The sequence below is a fragment of the Erythrolamprus reginae genome, chromosome 1, assembly GCF_031021105.1.
Source record: "Erythrolamprus reginae isolate rEryReg1 chromosome 1, rEryReg1.hap1, whole genome shotgun sequence".
In the NCBI taxonomy this organism is placed as follows: Eukaryota; Metazoa; Chordata; class Lepidosauria; order Squamata; family Dipsadidae; genus Erythrolamprus; species Erythrolamprus reginae.
The window spans coordinates 136,523,304-136,547,186 of record NC_091950.1 but is presented as its reverse complement, the minus strand read 5'-3'; the positions used below and the strand labels follow the sequence as shown (position 1 = coordinate 136,547,186).

Sequence of the window (23,883 nt, the reverse complement as noted above, 5' to 3'; positions counted from 1 at the left end):
CATGCCCTGGCCATGCTCCATTTAGCGAAGGGGTTGCTAAGGAGTTGCACATTCTACATCAGTGTGTGTTGATATAAGGCAACTGGCAGTTGGAACAGAGTTCTTTCAGTTGGGAAGAGGGAGTAGAACCTTTAACTCCTTAGCATCAGAGTGTGTTAATATAATACTGTATAAGAAAAAGTAATGATGATGATGGTCATTTCAAAAAATCCTTTCTTACCAAGCACTTAGAAGCCAAGAAGAATATACATGCCAAGTTTCAAGTTTGTAGACTTTAGTGTTCTAGAGATTTTGTGAAGTGGTATTTGGCTTATATAGATAGATATATAGATTAAAAACTAGATTGCTAACTGGCCTATCAGTGGCAAATGCAGAATTCTGTATAGAAACAGTATTATTCCCCAATATATTACCTCCAGATGAGAATGCTAATAGTTTCTTGTGGGGAACACAGACCTCTTAAAGAAATTGTGAGAAATATCAATTGGCCAACGTAAAGGGGATATTTGGATGGCCTTGTTTTGGGGAACATATTGAACTTATGAGGGAGGTCTTGCTTGGAAGGGAAGAAAAGTTGGAGGTGAGCTCAAGATTGGCATCTTTTTTTACCTGAATGCTCAGTTTGTTTTAAAATATATTCAGCATCTTACCTAAACTTATTTTCCATTACATTGAAACTGGAAGACTATATCTAGCATTACGGCCATCTTTGGGTGTTAATTTGTTAAAAGTCTAAAATGCTGAAGTATTTATGCTATTTGACACTGGCAATCAGATACAAATTAAATGTCCTGGAAATCTTATCTCAAATAACTAATGAGACATAAACAAATTCTGGATTTTTGAAAATCACCACGGCTCCTTTAGTACCAACAGCTACTTTGAGACAGAATGTGCCAAAAGTATTAAAATAAGAGGAATAGTATATGTTAGTCAAGCTTCAGAATCAGTATTAATGATGTCTGTAATTTCATTTTTCTGCTTCTGCACTCCCAAACATAAATTAATGTAATTTACACTAATGAGTCATCAAACTAATCCTACATACAGAGAGGATTTACTGCAATACTAAAAAAACAAAACAAAACAGTATCCTTCAAAATAAACCACTTCTTATTGGGTACACTGCCAGTACACATAAAACATGAGGAGCTACAAAGTAGTGACTGTTCTTGCATGGCAATTCAGCTGCAGGTGCCAGGATGTTTCTTCTGCTAAATGTGCTCTAATAAAAATTCTATCTGTATTAGAGGGACCCTTTAATAGAAGTTGCCGTACTAAAGTAGACGTGATTAGGATGAACCTCCGCTCCATTCATTCAATACAGACTGCATTTCAAACTCTGAATATTAAGTACTATACTGCTAATGCCGGCTGTCACCCTGTCAATATGAAAGCTTACATTCAGAGGGAATGTAAAGGGTGTGAAAGCCAGAGCACTGAGGTCTACTACAGTAGTTTAGAAGAGAACAAATTTGGATGTATTGTCTTGTAATTATTAATCCATTTTATTTATATTTTATTATTTTATTTTATTTTATTTATTATTTTATATTTTATTTTATTTATTTATTCATTTATTTTAGATTTTATTTTATTTTTTATTTTATTGTTTATTTTATTTTATTGTTTATTTTATTTGATTATACAGTGGTACCTCGGTACTCGACCACAATTCGTTCCAGAAGTGTGGTCGAGAACCGATTTGGTCGAGTACCGAATTTATTTATCCCATAGGAAATAATGGAAATGGATTTAATTGGTTCCCAGCCCCTGTTAACTCGCTGGGAACCAATTAAATCTATTTTCTTTATTTCCAATGAGATAAATAAATTCGCTACTCCAAGCTGCAGGAAAGGTGGGGGATGCTGGAAGCAATGAGGAAAGGAGCCCACAGAAGCTGCCATCCCGGCAGCTTCAGGGGGCTGAGGAGCTCTCTAAGAGCTCCAAGCTGCAGGAAGGGTGGGGGCTGCTGCAATCTTGGCAGCTTCTGGGGGCTCTTTTCCTCATTGCTTCCTTTTATTACCTGTAAGCAGCTTCAAAAACTTTCTCCTTCCCTGTGGCTGCAACAGCGGCGATTTCCCTTCCAGTAGCAACAGCGCCGGGAACGTCACGTGATGAAGCCGTCGGAGCCATCTCAGCAGTTGCTGCCGCTCCAGCAGCTTCCCTTCATTACGTGACTTCCCGGTGCTCTTGCTACTGGAAGGGAAATCGCCGCTGTTGCAGCCACAGGGAAGGAGAAAGTTTTTGAAGCTGCTTACAGGTAATAAAAGGAAGCAATGAGGAAAGGACCCCCCAGAAGCTGCCAAGATTGCAGCAGCCCCCACCTTTCCTGCAGCTTGGAGCTCTTAGAGAGCTCCTCAGCCCCCTGAAGCTGCTGGGATTACATTTCGTATAATGAACAAAATTTTCTCTGGCTGTTCGGTATCTGAATTTTTGTTCAGATACCAAAGCAAATTTTTGCCGAAAATTTTGTTCGTTATCCGAAATGTACGAGAAAGGAAGCGTTCGAGTACCAAGGTACCACTGTATTTTATTTCATTTCATTGGATTTATTTGTTTGTTTGTTTGTTTGATTGATTGATTTTTATGCCACCCTTCTCCTTAGACTCAGGGCGGTTTACAACATGTTAGCAATAGCACTTTTTAACAGAGCCAGCATATTGCCCCCACAATCCGGGTCCTCATTTTACCTACCTCAGAAGGATGGAAGGCTGAGTCAACCTTGAGCCGGTGATGAGATTTGAACCCCTGACCTACAGATCTACAGTCAGCTTCAGTGGCTTGCAGTACAGCACTCTACCTGCTGCGCCACCCCAGCTCTTTTATGCCACCCAACTCCCAAGGGGAGTTTTCAATGTGGAGCATCTCGCCTCTTGGAAAATTTGACTTTTTATTACATACATCCAGGTGTGGGCTACTGCCCAGATGGGGGGGAATGCAGTGGGGTAGCAAAAATGGAGCTCCACCCCAGAGCACCCAATTTGCACTGAAAGATGTTGAAAGAAAATGCAGGGTGTCCTGCATAAGCCACACCCACAGTGTGGTAGTAAAAATTTTGGTAGCCCTTCACTGCATACATCTTTTTGGTCACAACCAAAAGTGGGTTCCTCCTGGTTCAGACCGGTTCACCCAAACCAGAGGAAACCATTGGTGATATCATGATATGGTCATGGAATCGTTTCGGTCGGTGCCAGTCAGTGGATGCCACAATCTTTTCTTTTTTTTTTTGAAATTTTTGCGATTTTTTTCCTTCTGAGCATGCACAGAAGCTGAGTTTTTGGTACTGTGCATACGTCACCATCTTGTTTTCTGCTTCCCCATCCCTGGATTTTTCAGCACTGTGAATGGGCACATGGCCATGCGGTGCAGCCATGCAGCACAGGAGGAAGTGAACTGACAGGTAAATTAGAACCCACCCCTGGTCACAACAGTAAATTAATCAATTACTCTGTTGATAACTTTTTATTTTATAGTCTTAATAGCCTACCTCCTTTATTCTTTGAGATACTGTACAGTTTAAGCACTTAAAAAACAAAATATCTGTATTTTTCAGAGTATAAGATGCCCCCCCCCAAAAAATGGGTGGAAATGTCTGTGCATTTTATATACCGAATGTTGCCAAAGCCCCGCCTACCCACCAGCCCCCACCCTTTGGCTGTTATTGGTCTCCGCATGTCATGTTTTCAGCCTCTCCATGCCCCATTTTAGACTCGTTTCAGGATGTGCAGATCACTAAAGTTCATTGCCGCCAATCACCACCACCGCACATCACAGTTTTGGCCTCCGTGCAAAATGTTTCCGGCCTCCATACATCCCATTTTTGGTCTCTGCGCATCATATTTTCAGCCAGTTCCAGCCACAAATGTGATGCGGGAGGCCAAAAACGGGGCATGAGAGGGCGGACAACATGATGCACAGGGGCCAAAAATCCTGCACCGAGGCACCGATGGGCTGTGGTGATCCTCGCAGCCGGAAACAGCTGATTGGTGGTATTTCAGGAGGCCAACCCAGCCACCAATCATCTGCTTGTGTTTAATCAGGTTGCGATAATGTGCTCAAGAGATCTTGGCTGTTGACTGTTTGCTGCAAAGATGCTAGCCAGATGAATACCAATGGTAGATAGAGGCAGAATTTTTTTTCTGAATGGAGTCATTCCTGAGTTATTTGCTAAAATCTATCCAACTAAAATAAATCTCCAAAAGTTTCATTTTTATTTCTTAAAAATTTAATATATAAAATATTTTAATCCAAATTTCATATACATATCTTAATAATAATGTATTCCTTTTGTTAAAAAAAGCCCTTATTTTAAACAAGAATTTCAAATTACATTAAAAGTTCTTGGTCAAACAACTAACAGAGGCAAGTTTTTCATTTTGTCTTTAAAAACTTTTACCATTTAAAAAAACATCCTTGAACAAAATTCCTTAAAACGTTGGAATAAAATGCTTGGCATCCATTGTAAATTCACACAAGTTAAGGACCTGTTATTTGGTATGCTCTTTTGAATCCAAAGTCACAATTATAAATGTAACTTCAGGAGCCAGAGAATATAATTGTCACTGATCACTGAAGTCAATAGTTAAATTTGACTCTAAAGAAAAGAAAAGCTATAGCTAAACAATTTAGAGTTTAATAGTAAGACAAGTAACTTAAGGCAAACAAATTCACAGATAGTGAAGCAGGAAGAAATCTGAATTAAAGGATTATAATAGCAGAATATTACTTACATATTGACTTCAATATTTATTTGTTTGTTTTGTTCATCTATAAGCTACAGATTAAATGTATACTAAGTTAATTAAAATTTAATTTAAATAAACAACAATAACAAAATTTCAGGTACCCTTTGGTTTTCAGCATTATTAAACACTTGATTGGAAGGAAAACATACAGGTATAAAAATCAAAATCCATTCAATAACTGAAACTCATCTCACACATCACCTAGATTCCAACAAGCTACATTCCTAATAAATCTTCTTCTTTATATGTATCAATTGTACCACAGTTCTTAACTTTGCTGCACCCAGCATTTTTGTAAACTTATCTTTCTGGGATAAACGGGATTCTTTAAGTTGAATGAATTAATTCATTTTGTATCAATATACATTACTTCTTGGTTAGGCAGAATGCTCTTTATATATTAGGTTCCAGAATCACTTGCATGAAGAATCTCTAATAATCCAAATTGTAAATGAAAAAATATAGGGAATTTAGAAAAAACCCGCTAAAGAACTCGAATACAAGCATCTCCTTAATCTCTTACTGGAATATGGGATCAGGAACTGTGTATAATTTAGACCTTACAATGTATGCATGAGATATCAATAAAGCTGCCCAATTTTAGTGGCAAATTGGAACAAAATTGCAAACAAAGTTTGGGAAAATTACCTAGGAATGACAAGCACAGTAAAGACAAGAGACATTTTGAAGGGTTTCTCTATTAGCTCCCCTAAATATAAGTAGCAGTTTCAGATTATTTGTAAAGAGGGGATATTGGGTATACTACACATTGGGATATTTGGCTAAGGACTCTGATAGGCAATCAGCATGTTTACCCAATCAAGGATTATCAGAAAATGAAGAAGAATATAAGGCCCTGATATTCTACATGAAGCCAGAGGCTGTTCAGGGATTTCCTATAGTTATATAATATAATAATAACAGAGGTGGAAGGCACTTTGGAGGTCTTCTAGTCCAACCCCCTGCTTAGGCACTTCAGACAAATAGTCAGCCAACATCTTCTTAAAAACCTCCACTGTTTAAGCCTTCACAACCTCTGAAGGCAAGCTGTTCCTCTGATTAATTGTTCCAACTGTCAGGAAATTTCTCCTTAGTTCTAAGTTGCTTCTCTCCTTCATTAGTTTCCACCCATTGCTTTTTATTCTACCCTCAGGTGCTTTGGAGAATAGGTCGACTCCTTCTTCTTTGTGGCAACCCCTGAGATATTGGAACACTGCTATCATGTCTCCTCTGGTCCTTCTTTTCATTAAACTAGACATTTAATTTAATGTTCAATCTAGTACTGGATTATGAATCTGAATTAATGAGGTAAACAGCATGTCAGAGTAGATGTTAGCGTGACAACAAAACTCACAAATGATTAACTGACTGTAACTTCTTACAGAAGAATATGTAAATTTGAAAATGCTTCTGGCCTTCTGCAATGCTGTATTACACTGACCACGACAGGTCATCTGTTAAGTGCTTCTTTCAGTTGGTCTAATTTTTCCTAAAAACACTGACATTTCAGAGCCGTTGTACCATCCAAAGTTATTTTGGTGACAAAGTATAAAGTCCAGGAACAGTGCAAGTGATAGACCAGGGATGGCTGCATATTTCTGCTGGCATCTTCAAAGTTTATAGCACCATTTCATTCAGCATTTTCTGTGATAGACCCATCATATTTGACTATATTTCTGTGGAATCATCCATTTTTCTGAAATACAAAAAAAATAGTTTTTTATAAATTCAGTTGCATTCATCAGCCTCTGAATTGCAATATTTTTCAAAGTATAAGAACCTTTTTACCCCCCCAAAAGAGGGTGAAAACTTGGGTGCGTCTTATACACCAAATGTAGCCCCATCCAGCCACCTCCACCCTTTGGCCTCTGCCTTCCAGCAATTTACCTCCTTGCAGCAAACAGAACAGAGCCTGTTAAGACAAGCAAATTATTATCAGCTATCCAACCCTCAGCTGATTAGAGGCTGCAGACAGGCCAGATGTGCTAAACTGAAACTGAAACTAGCTGCAAGGAAACAAATTGCTGAGAAAAGATCCAGATTTTTATTTTCTGCTGAACTGGATGCAATGAGGTAAGTCTATAACTATAAATGTCTGTAGAATGTTCAAATTATTAGACTTATTTTTTAAATACTTCTTTATTATTCTAGGCAACAAAATGAAGAAGCTTTTTAAAATAAAATGCTTTATCTGAAAAGACCCAGTGGTACTGTATCTTCTTTTAAATAGCAGAGAATAACTATACTTTCAGAAAGCGACATCAATTTTAAAGATCTATAATAGTATAATCTGAAATGTAACAGTGTCCTGCTTTAGTATTAAGATAAGACACCTGAGTTAAACCTTGACTTAGTCATGTCTGGAGTAGATGTATTTAAATAATTGGGAGAGTTAGTGGGATACATTTAAGAAAACTTTCTGGCATTAATATACTGCCATAATGTACATTTCTCTAATTCTTTTGGAGGTACACATGCACAGAAATACACAGTGTGTATAATCTGTACTGTTTGCTGGGAGATAGAAGCAGATTTTTCCCCTTGTTTTCCTCCCCCCAAACTAAGGTGCATCTTATACTCTGAAAAATATGGTATATATAATTCAATAAAACAATTGGGTCTTTAAGAGCTGAGGTCTTGTTTACAGTGATGTAGGAAATGTTAGGACACTCTTGTCACCAGCTAGGACACCAGTCAATTTTTACAGAAAACTGAGATACAAGGATATAGGAATGTGAGTATGGTGTAGAAGTTGGAACTTCAAACAGAAAACCATAAAAACGTACCACTTCAATTTGTTCAAGGTTACACATAGAGGAATAAGAGTTTTAGTAGGTTATCCTCAACTTGCAACAGTTTGTTTAGTGACCATTCAAAGTGACTGGAAAAAAAAACACTGAAAAAAGTGACTTATGAATCTTTTCAAACAATTATTGCAGCATCCCCATGCTTAAGTGATCTTTCAGACTGATATGGACAACTGAGCCATATGCATGATGGTTGCAATATCCTAGGATCATGTGGTCATCTTTAGAGATATTCTGACAAGCAAAGTCATTGGGGAACCCACATTCATTTAAAAATTATATTACTAACTTAACTACTGCAGTGATTCACTTAACAACTGTAGCAAGAAAAGTCATAAAATGGGACAAAACTCACTTTACAACTGTCTCATTTAGCTACAGAAATTTTGGGCTCAATTGTTGTCATAAGTCGAGGACTTATAGAGAGAAAGTGGGAGGAGAAAGAGAGCTGTTAAAAATTGCACCCCATCCTACCACCATGCAAGACAATGGGATGATAATGAACTAAATACAGAACTAGTAATTAAAATTAATTGCAGTTTATATAATTCATTTATTCCCATCTGTATATACTACTAATCACTTTTTACATAAACAAATTCATATGTGTGCATATACAATCCCCACCTCTAGCACAATCAGAAAAAGAGAAAAAACACAGGAAAGGGGAGGGGAAGGGGAACCCTGGATGGAAATGTGATAAGAGGAAGAGGTAACAAGCCAGGGAAAGGCTGGGGGACAGAAAAGAGTTAACCAGGCAAACAGACCTCAATAGTTAATCATTTAGCTGATTTTCAAAGACATCCCGGTTTTGATGCTATGTAATCTACAGTCACCTTTACCTCTAGTGCAGTGTTTCTCAACCTTGGCCGCTGGAAGATGTGTAGACTTCAACTCCCAGAATTCTCCAGCCAGCAGAGCTGAGTTGAGAAACACTGCTCTAGTGTCTATCTCTTATTCATTTTTTGTATTCAAATTTTGCTATTCTTTCCAGAGTATATCACACACACACACACACACACACACACACACACAATGTCTAATCTCCTTCTCCTCCTGATGGCTTTCTACTTTTAAGTAGGCCCTCCCTTTCTGCTTAATAAAAAAAAAGTTTTGATGCATGAAGGGACTACTGTCACTTGGACTCCCCTGCCAACAATCTGCTGGTCAAATTAATAATTACCTTTGACAGAGCTGCAGCTACAGATGGCATTTCTGAGATGGGAGCCTTGCTGAGAGCGTACTGATGTTATCAAAAACATTATCATTGGTTAGCAAGATAAAACACTTTCAATCGGGCTTCCTTCCATCCCCTGTCCTATAGTCTCTCCTATATCTCCTATATCTTCTCGTCTATCCCTATATCCTTTCTGCTATTCTCTGATAGATACATTTTATTCCTATATTTTCTCTTCTATTCTTTCTCTAATACATTTCACTTGAGTATATCCTCTATAACTTTCATTGTGTATTATTATGTATTGGACAAAATAAATAAATAAAAATAAATAAAATAAATAAATAAAAATAAAATAACAATGAATGGACACCAGGGTCTGTTTAAAAAAAACAACTAAGCCTGCTTCCTCATCTCTATTAACTCAAACTGGTACTTCTTTGGTTCCACTTAAAGTTTTATTCAATTTTGTAAAACAGAACAGACAATAATCAAAAACTGAAGTGCATACAGTCCCTTGAAAACATTTTGGAAATCTCTCGGAAGCCTTCCAAATCCATCCAAAACATATTTAAAATGTAATAGTGGAATTTTTAAAAAATAATAACCAAGGTATAATCATCTTCACTGATTTGCATTCTAATTAAGTCTAAACAAAATCGTGATTAATGTTTGCGCTGCCCATAAATTTATTGGATTGTAGCTTCCGATTCTATCCAATAGTCAGGTAGAGCTTGCAGTTCAGGAAAAAAAACCTCCTCATCTAAAAAGCAAATAGTGATTTTAACCTTTCAAATGGTTGCTCATTCTTCATGTTATGTAAGCTCAAAAGGTTCAATGAATAGCATGACTAGTTAGTGCCTTAGCTCCAGTCAGTCTTTACAAATGAAACAAACACATCCATAAATGTCTGTGGATGCAACTGATTTGATTCACAGAACAGCAAGGAAGTTGTTTAAAGTGAGATTTTCAGGGTTCAATTATTGAAGCTTATATTGTATTTCCTGGATTGTCCCCAAGAGGCTTTCAACCATATTAAAAAGCTACAAAAAAATTGAGCAGAGGTAATGATCTCAAAGGTGTGAGAATCACAGAATATTGTTTGAAAATGGACTCCAATCTGAGGTCGACTGTATTTGAAAATCGAGACAGGACAGGCTCCTCAAAGACTTATATTTTGTCCCTTATTTTTCCCTTCCCTTCTCTCTCCCTTATTTTCTCACTATTTCCTTTTGCATTTTTGTATTTTATATTATAAACGAATACAATTTTAAACTTGGAAGTGAATGATTATAAGTAAAGGATTACCTGTATTTTGAGTAATCAAGGCAATTGCCAGCTTGGTTCTTATATCATTTACCTCTCTTGCCAAAGCACAGGGAGACCAGAAAGCCACAACCATAAAGAAGAGACTTCACATTCCATGATTCTATCTGTACTGTTCAGTATAGGCAGTCAATGCTAACGGGATTTAACAGTTACAGCATCAGCATTGTTAAGGAGTGTGCAGAGTGACCCTTGAGTTATCAAGGATGCACATGCGCAAAGGAAAACATGGGATTCTAGATATCCAGCAGATAGTCAGGAGATATAACTAATAGATCTGTCATACAAACCAGATACATTAAAGTGTATAAAATAGTATTTACTTTAGCAAATATCGTAGTAAAGTTAAACAATCCAATCATGCACAGTTATATCAGACAATAACTCCCAATACATATACAATACTGCAAGTACATAAACTATAAGCGAACACACAGTTCTTACAACAGCAGTCACAATGAATCAGCACAAAAATGAGCAGAAAAACACACACACAGAGAATCACACTTCTGGCTCCCTGTTATGGCAATTCCCAACACTAACTATTAAAGCTACAGTGCTTCAATATGTACAAGCCTTCATTGTTTATAAACAAAGCTTGTTTATATATTGCCAAACCCAACTGTTATCTATATAGTACTAACAAACTTAAGGCTCACAATAACTCCAAGAGCCAAAGCAAACAAATCTCTGCTGTACTAATCCTAATGTTTGCCAGTTTATGTCTGAAAAGGTTCTTAGGGAATTTTTTAAAAAACCAAATATTTGCTCCTGTTACAAATATTTAGCTAATTAATATGTTCCAGTGGCAAAGCAAAGGACTACATGTAATCCTCAACTGACGGACACAACTGAGCCGAAAAGTTTATGTTGCTAAGTAAGAAATTTGATAAGTGAGTTTTGCCCCATTTTACGACTTTTCTTGCCACAATTAAGTGAATCATTAGTAACACGGTTGTTAAGTGAATCTGGCTTGCCCTTTGACTTTGCTTGTCAGAAGATCACAAAAGGGGGTCACATGAACCCAGGATAACAGCCATAGGTATGAACCAGTTGCCAAGCATCCAAGTGTAAATCACATGCCCATGAGGATGCTACGAGGGTCATAAGTGTGAAAAACTGTCATGTCACTTTTTCAGAGCCGTTATAACTTTGAACGGTCACTAAGTGAATTGTTGTAAGTCGAGGACTACCTAAATACATTTGGAAAAGATGAATGTCCCCAATTGTCAAATGATAACCTTGGTGTTCAATGCCATGTCTCTGGGAGTTTCGTTATTGATAAACATTTACCTGAGTCTTTGTATTAGTCTCTTGCGTTTTTGGTTCAGTTGCTCATTTTTAATATTTCTGGGTTCGTCAGGTACCAACCATGCCGCAATTAGTTTAACACATAGAACCACATGCTGCAAAATAATTAGAGAATTATCATGTTATTCCTCCAGGCACACAGCTGCTTTATCTTCTCAGAAATATTTAAGCATCAAGAAAACTGCTCTTCTAAACTACTTGGAGCCTGGATTAATTCAGTTACTACTGTACTGTATATCAGTTCAGAAGTACAACAGCATTATAAATCAACCATCCTATGGAAATCATCATTGATCCTCCAGATGCAATGGTCAGGCACCCTCCTTGTGCCAACTTTGATTTAGCAGTGAGTTTATAGTTTATCAAACAAGTCGTAATGGTTTAATATGAAAAGGGAATGGAAACTTCAGATCGTGCAGAATGCAGCTGCGAGAGCAATCATGGGCTTTCCCAAAAATGTCCATGTTACACCAACACTCTGCAGTCTGCATTGGCTGCCGATCAGTTTCCGGTCACAATTCAAAGTGTTGGTTATGACGTATAAAGCCCTCCATGGCACCGGACCAGATTATCTCAGGGACTGCCTTCTGCTGCACGAATCCCAGTGACCAGTTAGGTCCCAGAGAGAGGGTCTTCTCCGGGTCCCGTCAACTAAACAATGTCGTTTGGCAGGGCCCAGGGGAAGAGCCTTCTCTGTGGCGGCCCCGGCCCTCTGGAACCAACTCCCCCCAGAGATTAGAATTGCCTCCACCCTCCTCGCCTTTCGTAAGCTCCTTAAAACCCACCTCAGCCGTCAGGCATGGGGGAACTAAGATACTCTTTCCCCCTAGGCCTTTACAATTTATGCATGGTATGTTTGTTTGTAGGTATGATTGGTTTTAAAATAAGGGGTTTTTAGTTGTTGTAGTATTGGATTTACATGCTGTTTTTATTATTGTTGTTAGCCGCCCCGAGTCTACGGAGAGGGGCGGCATACAAATCCAATAAATAAATAAAATAAACAAATGTACATAAAACCTAAACCCAAACTTTAGAAATGATGATGATGATGATGATGTTGGAAGCAACCTTGGAGGTCTTCTAGTCTAACCTGCTTAGGCAAGGAGCCCTACCCCACTTCAGACAAATGGTTATCCAACTTCTTCTTAAAAACTTCCAGTGTTGGAGCATTCACAACTATTATTATTGATGAGCCGGGGTGGCGCAGCAGGTAGAGTGCTGTACTGCAGGCCACTGAAGCTGACTGTAGATCTGTAAATCTGCAGTTCAAATTTCATCACAGGCTCAAGGTTGACTCAGCCTTCCATCCTTCCGAGGTGGGTAAAATGAGGACCCGGATTGTGGGGGCAATAGGCTGGCTCTGTTAAGAAGTGCTATTGCTAACATGTTATAAGCCGCCCTGAGTCTAAGGAGCAGGGCAGCATAAAAATTGAATAAATAAATAAATAAATAATTATTACGATTATTTATTAGATTTGTGTGCCACCCCTCTCTGCAGACTCGGAGCGGCTCTGGAGGCAAGTTGTTCCACTATTAATTGTTCTAACTGTCAAGAATTCTAAGTTGCATCTCTCCTTCTTTAGGTTCCTTCCATTGTTTCTTGTTCTACCCTGTGAATAAAGGGATGCTTTTTCAAATAAAGAAATGTGGTGGAGCTTGAGAAGAGGCTGGGAGGGAGGGGCAGATGGGAAAGCCTTACATACAAAAGTTGCCTTTGGGCAGAAGGTTTTGTACATCTGTCTTCAACAGGCTTCTTCAGTGGTTATGCATGCTCATAAATAGTTTTACTGAAACTATGTAGGTTTTGCGCCCTTCTCCAGGAGACTTACTTCGAATACAAATAGAAAGGCAACACGTGCAGCAAAAATTTGCCAAAACTTAACAGAATGATTGTAATCATCACTGTTCCGGTAGTCTGGGTACCTGCAGAAAGTGGATAGAAACAGGTAAACTTTGCCATTTATTTATTTTTCCCACTTTCCCAAGCCTCCTTCACATACTTTTCCTCTGCTTTAAAATGGCTATTCTTGCTTCAGTAGGCAAATGCTCTTAGAATGCCAATACAAAGCTTGTTTTAATATTGTTTATTTTAATATAATTTATTGTTGAACTTCTTAAGAGCATAGTCAGGCAAAACAGAAGTAGCAGAAAATAAATCCTAGTACCTGTAAATAGGTAAAACCAATTTTGGTGCAAATCAGTTCTTTAATTAGGGTGCTGAACACAAATTATAGAAAAGGAGGAGGCCTACATCCAAAAACATTGGCCTGCTGTGTACTTTCTGTTTCGAATCAGAGGGCACGGGAAAATTGATAGGCATTAGTCAATACCTGCAGTGGGTTATCTTATTTCCCATTGGGTCCGTCAGGTTCACAGTATTCTCAAAGTGCTGGACATTGAAAACTGAAAGGCTGTGGTTGATATAACCTGTCAAACAGCTAGGGAAGCACAACAAAGCAACAATCAGTATGCAATATTTCAGTTTTGTAGGTTGTAAAACACTTAATTTTAGTCATTTCTTCCCCCTTTGGTTCATTCTAACATTCAAGCTAACCTAACAACAATAAAAAAACAGAAGGTAAATGTAATACAACTAAATCAAACACTGTCATTTAAATAACAAAGGATTGGTGAATCATGCAGCTATTAAAAGGGAAGGAGCAAGACAGTTTGGTGTTATTGATGTACTATAACATCTCACTCTCAAAATCTAATGGCCTCCTTCAACAGTTTATGTGGATATTACATAAAACAGAAGGCAACATAGAACATTGGAGTGACCTAGCTGTTGAACAACTCTTGTAGCACCACCTTTTGGGCATGTCTCAAGAGGAAGGACTGGATCCAATGCAAAACAATGGCCAGAAGGCCCAAAGCACACCATGATTGACTATCCAAAGTTGTTAAGAATTCCAGGAAAAGTAGATGTTGGTACCCCTTCACATCTAGCTCAGACACATACCAAGGTGACCTCAGTACCCAGATGAAATTAATCCAGAAAACCAATCCATCACTGTTTCAATATTTTTTCCAAATTCCAGAATGGAATATTTGATACTGCCTATAATTAGAAAGGACTTTTGGATCAATAAACATCTTTATCAGTAAAGGTCATATTTGTTTCTTTTAAAAGTGGCAGGAACTAATCCCAGGCTCTATTAAGAGATAGATGGTAGCTAGATAGATAGACTGCAATAGATAGATAGATAATAGAGTCCTCTATCATATGTCCTCTTTGCTGCACTCACCTCCATGGGATGAGATTTCAAGTGACCTGAAAGAAGGCCCCATTCCATGTCCAGTCCTATTCATCACAATATATACTTACTATCTTAATTCTTTTGAAGTTCCCATTAGCAACATTGATAGACATGTTTCAGATTTCCAATTGCATATTAGGCAAGTAACTTGCAAAATTCCAATTGCAGTTACTTCCCTAATACAATAATTTGCTCTAATAATTGTAATTTCATTATTACATGAAACATGAAAGAAAATATTTTATGTGTATGCATCTGGATTAAGTAAGAAAGCACTTAAAAGTCACTGGTACTTTGATGGTTGAACATGGAAGATATTTTTTCCTGTGTAATACTTTTGGTTAAAGGACATGCATGTACTATGATTAAATGAAGACCACCAATAGAGGGACAATATTGGGTTGATTTTTTTGTGAAGAAAAGTCAAAGATATTCTAAAAGGCTATTTAATTTCCACTTTTGTGGTTTTCAAGCAGTGCTCTATTTGGCTAATTCTATCTTTTCCCCTCCTTCATTTTACTCTATCTACCTTTTTACTCTTCTCCATAACTATATACCCAGAGGCCACAGGCACATGACACTCTCAATTATTCAACTACATTTTAGATTGCTTAGTAGCGGGTACTCAGCCTGTGTCAACATATTTTGTGAATCAAGCCACTGAACTGAGTTATTTACATTATTTACCATAGATAAAAATGTCATGCAGACAGGGAAAAGAAGCGACAGGTCCAATACAAATACAAACTCACTAATCCTTAAAAACATACAATGTTTTTGAAACCCAGTTATATTCCTATGATGATAACAATGAAGATAATCTATATATTTTATCCTACTAGCCTTAAGCTTAGAAGAAAACTATGAACAATATATATTTAAATAAAGAACCAATAAAAGATATGTTATATTTAACAGCCATCTTAGAATTTCATAGAATACTAACTCAATGCCAGTACTGTTCTTCTGCTTGCACGGACTGAATGTATATCTGTACACTAGCTTGGGGATGAAATCTGAGGTGATGGCAATAACTAGGCCATTGCCAATGACAGAGAGTATGCCAATTATTTCTAGGATGTAGTACCAGATACCTGTAAAGGGAATGAAAAACAAAAGAGATACTGTCTTAGTCAATATGTGGAAAAAAGAGAATTTACTCTAACTGAAATGAAACCTTACCCCTGTCTTTTATAGTCTTTTTTGTGCAAACTGCTTTGAATAGCGCTTTATTTGTCAAAAATGTAGAATGTAAATGAATTATAGCACTATAGTTGTAAATAGTGCTATAACGTATACCCGTGATAGCGGTAGGCTATAAGCCGGAATGCTGAATTGCGTTCACCGCGGTGGCTCGTAAGTTCTTGCGGGAGCAGCGCGATTTTGCTACTGCACCTGTGGAGGTAGCAAATTCGCGCACAGAGCCACAGGCATGCGCAGAAGCAAAAAAAACCTCATCAAAACACGGGCACACCTGCGGCTCCATGCGCAATTTTTCTACTTCCACAGGTGCAGCAGCAAAATCCCGCTGGCCCCGCAAGAACTTACAAGCCGCGGCGGAGAGTGCAATTTAGTGTTCCGGCTTGTAGCCCACCGCTGCTGTGATAACACATGGAGCCATATCAGAGGCTAACTCTATGTCAGCTCCAGCATATATGTGTGCACTAGCCAGCTGATTTTTGGCCAGAAGTTCAGAAAAACAGACTTCCAGTTTGGCCGTTGTGCTATTTTTCACACTCCAGGGGTTGAGGAAGCTGCCCTGAAGCCTCCGGAGTGCAAAAAACAGCAGACCAGGCAAACCGGAAGTACGTTTTGCCCTTTTGGCTATGTATTCACCATCCCAGGCTTCAGTGAGGCTTGCTCACATGCACAGGGACAGAGGGAATTGTGCGCATGTGCAGGGGAAGTGCAGTGGGGGCACATGCATAGGGGGAGGGAATGCACATGGACACGTGCTAGCACACACACTCACACCCTTTTGGCACGTGAACCAAAAAAGGTTCAACATCACTGCCCTATACCAACTGTAGTGGTTTCTAAATCCACTGCTACTGGTTCACGCTTGCATGGAAGGCTTCTGCGCATACACAGAAGTGCCCCAGGTGGTAGGCCGAGCCTCCTGCTGCTGCCGCTGCTGCTTCACACAACTGAGCCAAACTAGGAACAACCCACTGCTGAGCTATAGGCCTAATTAACTGGATTTCCTTCTGACCTAGCAACTTTCTACAGAGGCACAACTGAGAGCATTTTAACAAGCTGCATCACTATTTGGTTTAGTGGCAGCAGTTCCTCAGATAGAAAGTCCATACAGAGAATGGTAAGGACAGACAAGAAGGTTGAAGTATGCTCACTTCCTGTTATTCAGGATACTGCTTATAAGCATTATGTGCAAAGCATTGTCAGAGATTCTATGCACCCATCAGTAATGGTCTGTTTCTGTTGCTCGCCTCTGGGAGGAGGTTTCGAAGTATTCTTAGCAGGACCACCAGATTCTGTAACAGCTTTGTTTCCTAGGCCATCCATTTGGCAAACTCACAAAATTCATTTTTCTTGCTATGTACATGTGTATGGACTAGACTGTGTTGTTTCTCTGTGTCAAATAATATAGGTGGGATATGTGCATAATTTTGAATTTATTTATTTTGTCATGTTTGTGCAGTGTATATTGCAGGTGGTGATCTTTTGAGAGCTGTATGCAATGAAATTTCATTTTAACGTATGCCAATTAGTGCATGCACAAGGTGACAATAAAAAGTTATTCTATGTCACTATCTATCATCTATCTCTCATCTCTCTCTCCCCCCTCCTCTTCTATCTCACTCTGAGAGAAAAAGCAAAATGGAACGGTGTGGTGATGTGTGTTATTTAGAGTAGTGTTATTTCTCAATTTTTGGCAATTTTAACATGCTAGCTGGGAAATTCTAGGTGTTGAAGTTGAAAAGATTGAGAAACACTGATTTAGAGAGAAAACTGGGAATGTTGCCTTCCTCATTTTCATTCTCCAAATAGCATATATCTGGATCTTCTTGCTGTGGCCAAACCTAGCTAAATCTTGACTTGGGAGGCTGTACTTCAATAGTTTTAGTCATAAGGCTTGAGCTGATAAATTGTTTTGGACCTCAAAGACCATCAAAGCATTTGACCCATCCCAAAATTCTATCCCTTTGTTTTAAAGCAGCTGCATCGAAAGAATATCTTATCACAATAAAATTGATGTTTTGATGCATGAAACAGGCCTACCAAATGGACTGGGGGAGGGAATCTCTTTGATCTGCATCTTACCAATGGTGTTAGCTTTCTTGGGCACCATTCGCTTCTGCAGTTTCATCATTTTGATAGCATCCAACCGAATCTCAAGAACATTACTGACAAAGGCCAATAATGGTGCAAGGGGGAAAGCAGCCACAAAAATAGTGGTGAAGCTGTACTGGATCACTAAGGATATAAAGAAGAGGTTAAAAAGAGGCAGCAAATTAAACTTTTGATTACTAAATGGGTTGAGCCAAAAAGGATATGAATATTCTAGTCCAATATGAAATAAGGGTACATTGATGTCTATTCCTTTTTCAAGGAAAACATCCATCATTAAAAGAACCTTATGGGAGCTCTAGTTCAAAACACTTGAGTTTTATGAGCGACAATGCAATACCTTAACTGTACAGGGCATATACAAGTTAGATTCAAGATGTTAAAATTATCACTGTGATCAGGAATACAGTGATACCTTGTCTTACAAACTTAATTGGTTCCGGGATGAGGTTCTTAAGGTGAAAAGTTTGTAAGACGAAACAATGTTTCCCATAGAAATCAATGGAAAAGTGATTAATGCGTGCAAGCCCAAAATTCACCCCTTTTGCCAGCCGAAGTGCCCGTTATTGTGCTGCTGGGATTCCCCTGAGGCTCTCCTCCATGGGAAACCCCACCTCCAGACTTGTGTGTTTTTGCAATGCTGCAGGGGGATCCCAGCAGGGGAATCCCAGCATCGCAAAAACAAGCACTTCGCTGGCAACGGAAGTCCGGAAGTGGGGTTTCCCATGGAGTCCCCTCAGGGGAATCCCAGCAGCGCAAAAACGGGTGCTTTGCTGGCAACGGAAGTCCAGAGGCAGGGCATCCCAGCGGCGGCGGTGAGTTTGTAAGGTGAAAATAGTTTGTAAGAAGAGGCAAAAAAATCTTAAAACCCGGGTTTGTATCTTGAAAAGTTTGTATGACGAGGTGTTTGTAAGACGAGGTATCACTGTATTTCTTTCAAAGCACTGGTGATAAGAAGAACTGAAAACAATCAATGCAACAAAACAGCTGTAGTATTTCATTCTCATATTCCTCAAAACTATCATGTAGCTTTGACTGACAAAGCAGGCAGCACTTAGTTTGGCCCCCATTGCATGTTGCTGACTCTTATAATGTTCTGTGAGCTTTTCCACTGAACTTCACTTACTCATCTCCATGTATTCATCAAACAAGGTGAAGACATTGACTTCATTGAGCTGATAGTTCGACAGCCATTCCTCCGTGCATGAATCCTCCACGTTAATGCTTTGGGGCTTTCTGCATAGCAGGCGGCACTTGTAGGTTAGGGTACTGAAGGGGCAAACATGTAATGTTAAGAAAAGTAAGATTCAAAAGAAGACACCTGTCAACTGTTAAGGTACTCATGAAGATCCACCCTTAAACAGGCCAACAACAGACATAATCCACCCACCCTGCAACTTGATGATTACCCCAAAGGGGAAACCCACAAGTCCCATTTTCCCAAATTCTCAGCTAATCAGGTTGCCTTTCTTTTTCAATTTTTTTTGCCTAAAGGCTAGAACAGTGATGGCAAACCTTTTTTCCCTCGGGTGCCGAAAGAGCATGCACACACGTTATAGTGCATGCACGAGTGACCACGGCCATAATTCAATGCCTGGGAAGGTCAGTAACAGCTTCCCCCACTCCCTGGAAGCCCTCTAGAGGCTGGAAATAGCCTGTTTCCCAACTTCTGGTGAATCCAGTAGGCTTGTGTTTCATCCTCCCCAGGCTCCAAATGCATTCCTATAGCCAGAGGAGGGTAAAAACGCCTTCTACACACCCCCTGGAGGCTCTCTGGAAGCCAAAAATGCCCTCCCAGAACTTCTGTCCAAGCCAAAAATCAGCTGGCCAGCACATACATGCACTTTGGAACTGAGCTAGGGCAACGGCTCGCGTACCAGCAGATATGGCTTTGTGTGCCACCTGTGGCACCCCGTGCCATAGGTTCAACATCATTGGGCTAGAATATCTGTACCCTGAATACTTCATAGATCGCTCTCCAAATAGCCATTTGAATGTTCCTGCAAAGAAAACAGTTATTCACAAGCTTGATTCACACCGGAGGTAACACTTCTGTTCCTTGGTATTTCTTTAAATTTAAATAGCCACCCATCTCACCTGACTCCAAATGCCTCACACATTAAACAGCAAAGTTTAAAACAATTAACTGTAGGCATTTAAAATATCAATAGAAGATAATGCTTTTAAAGTCAAGAACGGAGTCCCTGGTGTCCCCTGTGCTTGCTTCTTCAGTGTTATAGCACTTACCGGTAGTTGGATAACGAAATGTCTACAAGGAAACAACCACACAGAGAGCAGCAAGGACTTCGTTGGGGGGGGGGGGGGAATGTACATGATAAGGCCAGCCTACAGCTCACAGACAATATGGCTGTTCTGATGGCACTCTTAGACTGAGCCAATCTAACTTCAGGAAGTTCCGATGGGTGGGCGCCAGAGCATAAAAGATTCTCTTCCTGAGTCCTATCAGATGAAACTCTTTGGTAGATGGGATCATTAATCATGCCTCCACGGGGATGTGTGTGTGCGTGCAGTGGGGATAATAAGTTTATGCACTATTTATTGAATACTTAATATTTTTTTATTGTCCTTGCTTGTCTAGTACCTTAGTATGATCCTTAATTACTTTTAAAATAGGAAATAATTAAATAGTATGTTTTTACCCATAAATGCTTTAATCATTTTAATCATTATCTAGAACTAAACGTTTATAGCAATTAAAGAAAATTGAGCTACTTGCCTAATCTATTATCATACTGAACCTTGTGAGTTCAGTACAAAACCTTAAAATGTTACTGTGCTCCTCAACAAATAATGCTGTCTATCATTTGTCCTTTTTGATAGCCATTCAAATAATGTGACTTAATCAACCTGTAAAGAGTCCAAGCACCTATTTGAAAACTTATCTAGGCCGGTAAGCCACTCCCACTGGTCACATGGCTAGTAAGCCACTCCCACCTCATCACATGGCCGGCAAGCCGCATGACCATCAAACTACATCCACAAAATAAGCCACAACCACAGTGTGTCTGTAAAAATTTTGGTAGCCCATCACTGGACGAGATCCATAACATGCTCATCTGTATAATGTAGGGGCTCTTTGAAAACAACTAGCTATGTTCCATTTAAGAAGTGAAGCAATTTCTAAAACCCTGCTCCTCTATATATGACGAGGTGGGCAATTGCCCGATTCCAAACCACTGGCGGACTTCAAAGTCCTGGAGAAATTTCAATTGTCAGCTAAATTTGACAACATATTCCCAATCAAACTTCACTTGAAGAATAAAGGAATAAAATGGCTTACGTTTCAGGCTTAATGCACCTTTGCACTGCAAAGCAAATAAAAACGGTGACTACTCTGCCATAGTAATTATAATCCTGCAGAAAGCCGCCACTCTGTATATTATCATTATGTCACTGTGCTGCCCTCTGGCTGCTGACAAAAGTGTGTGTGTGTGTTTTTTTAAGTGCTGAAGCGGCCTGGTATTAGTTCAAGAAATATTTGTGATAGGATTCCTGCAGTTTATCAGCTCAAGATGCTCTTAAATAGGATTCCAACTAGGGAGTAAACTGTTATAACCATATGTATATGCCCTTAAGCACAGGCATGTAAATGAAGTCCTTGCCCTCACTCCCTACTTCAAAGTGCTTATATAGAGCTATATATGCACATGAGAAGAATCACAATAATAAAAAGAAAAAGCACAGAATGTTGTTATTCCACAATCGCCAACTCCAAGAGAGCCTCCTTCATGTCACGGTTGTCCAACTGTTTGATATAAAAATGCCAGCTGCGTATCATACAGACAAAGACCCAGGCTGAAGAAAGTAATGTCATCACAGGATGTTGTATCCTACGTTTAGATGATTTAAGCTCAGAGGTGGCCTGCTAAGGTGAAACGGCGATGTGTGCTCGCCCCCATGGCTCTGAGTGCTAGCGGAATCCAGTGCAATTATGCTACTGCACCTGTGCAGGTAGCAAAATCACATTCGGAAACGCAGGTACGCCGGGTTTTTGGTGCCGTTTTTTGCATGTGGAAGAAAAAAATGTGCCAAAAAACAGACGCACCTACTTCTCCACACACAATTCTGCTACCTGCACAGGTGCAGTAGTATAATTGCGCTGACTCCGCTAGCATTCAGAGCCATGGGGGCGAGCACACATCATCATTCCACCGTAGCAGCCCACCTTAATGAACTCAATCACTATAGTCTGGAGGACTGAAGGAAAAGGGGGGACATGATCAAGACATTTAAATATGTCAAAGGGTTAAATAAGGTTCAGGAGGGAAGTGTTTCTAATAGGAAAGTGAACACAAGAACAAGGGGACACAATCTGAAGTTAGTTGGGGGAAAGATCAAAAGCAACATGAGAAAATATTATTTTACTGAAAGAGTAGTAGATCCTTGGAACAAACTTCCAGCAGACGTGGTTGGTAAATCCACAGTAACTGAATTTAAACATGCCTGGGATAAACATATATCCATCCTAAAATAAAATACAGGAAATAGTATAAGGGCAGACTAGATGGACCATGAGGTCTTTTTCTGTTTAAGCTATATGTGCTGCACCACGTCTTCCAAAGAAGAGAGGTCCCACCCATATTCCTAGATATCAGCTCACCTGGTTTGAAAGAACAAAACTCCTTCCTTGGCCTGAAGCCAAAGAAGAAGTATAACTCACCATTATTTCTTTTCCCAGAATTGAAATTGTCATTGCATGTGTGCGCATCAGCAGTGGGTTGCTACCAGAACAGCCTGGATCCACGAACTGGTAGTAGCAGCAGTAGGAGGCTCCTCCCACCTGCCCCGGACACTTCTGCACATGTGCCGAAGCGTCACATAAGCAAACCAGTTAACAACAGGATTTGCAACCCATTACTGGTACACACACAGACATATGCACACGTTTCACTTGAGCTGTAAGTGCGCAATAATCTGGAAAAATAAAGAGGGAGCTGGATTTGATCTACTTACGGAAGCAAGTACTCCATGAGGTTGCTGAGAGTTTGCTTTAATGTCATAATTACAAGCATCTGAAGGAAAAGGTCTGTAATGCAACCACTCGGATGACACTAGATAAAGAAAAAGGAATGTGCTGTAACTAAAGAGTGCTTCCAATGTCATTTTTGGGGTTACTCTCATTCTGCAAAAGATGGATGAGTGCTAGAAAATTATAGAACATTGGTACATTTCTTATATTTTTGTGCAGCTTTCCCTCTCAACAGCTCAAGGTGGTATACAAGGTCATTCCTTTCTCCATTTTAGCCTCTCCCAAATCATCTAACCAAATACAGTGATACCTTGTCTTATGAACTTAATTGGTTCCAGGACAAGGTTCATAAGGTGAAAAGTTTGTAAGACGAAACAGTGTTTCCCATAGGAATCAATGTAAAAGCAAATAATGTGTGCAAATCCTTCAGGAAAATCCCAAACTTTAGAAGGGAGGCGAACAGAGGGCAGGGAGGAGCAGCTAAAGGGGGCGGGTGGAAGAAGCAAGGCTAGGCTAAAGGGTGAGTGGGAAGGAAGAAAGGCAAGGGGGGCGCCTCTCCCTTTTCTTTCTTCAAAATACACCCTTTCAGTGCCTCTGCAAGCACGCTGTTCTCTGCAAACTCTTTCCCCCTCCAAGCCGCCCCTCCCTTTTCTTTCTTCAGAAGACACCCTTTCAGTGCCTCTGCAAGCACGCTGTTCTCCTACTTTTGTTAATGCAAAGTCTTTCCCCCTCCAAGCCGCCCCTCCCTTTTCTTTCTTCAAAAAAGGGGAAAAAAATAAACCCCTTCATCCCAGCAGCAGCGGCTTGGGTTCGTAAGGTGAAAATAGTTCGGAAGAAGAGGCAAAAAAATCTTAAACACCGGGTTCGTATCTCGAAAAGTTCATTAGAAGAGGCGTTCGTAAGATGAGGTACCACTGTATAATGTTGAGAGAAAGTGATCAACCCTATTGGTTTT

At 39.5% G+C, this 23,883-nt stretch overlaps 1 protein-coding gene across 1 annotated transcript in view; it reads right to left on the bottom strand.

The window, feature by feature from the left end:
* Positions 1 to 4,210: 4,210 nt before the first annotated feature.
* ANO9 (anoctamin 9) overlaps positions 4,211 to 23,883 on the bottom strand; it is a 59,935-nt gene continuing 40,262 nt past the window's right edge. Inside the window, exons 17-24 of the mRNA XM_070766133.1 lie at positions 22,913 to 23,010; positions 19,065 to 19,207; positions 17,912 to 18,064; positions 15,576 to 15,723; positions 13,700 to 13,807; positions 13,199 to 13,292; positions 11,352 to 11,464; positions 4,211 to 6,444 (exon numbers count right to left, since the gene is read on the bottom strand). Coding sequence (XP_070622234.1) covers positions 6,417 to 6,444; positions 11,352 to 11,464; positions 13,199 to 13,292; positions 13,700 to 13,807; positions 15,576 to 15,723; positions 17,912 to 18,064; positions 19,065 to 19,207; positions 22,913 to 23,010 — 885 coding nt within the window. The 3' untranslated portion in view covers positions 4,211 to 6,416. The remainder of the gene's footprint in view (positions 6,445 to 11,351; positions 11,465 to 13,198; positions 13,293 to 13,699; positions 13,808 to 15,575; positions 15,724 to 17,911; positions 18,065 to 19,064; positions 19,208 to 22,912; positions 23,011 to 23,883) is intronic.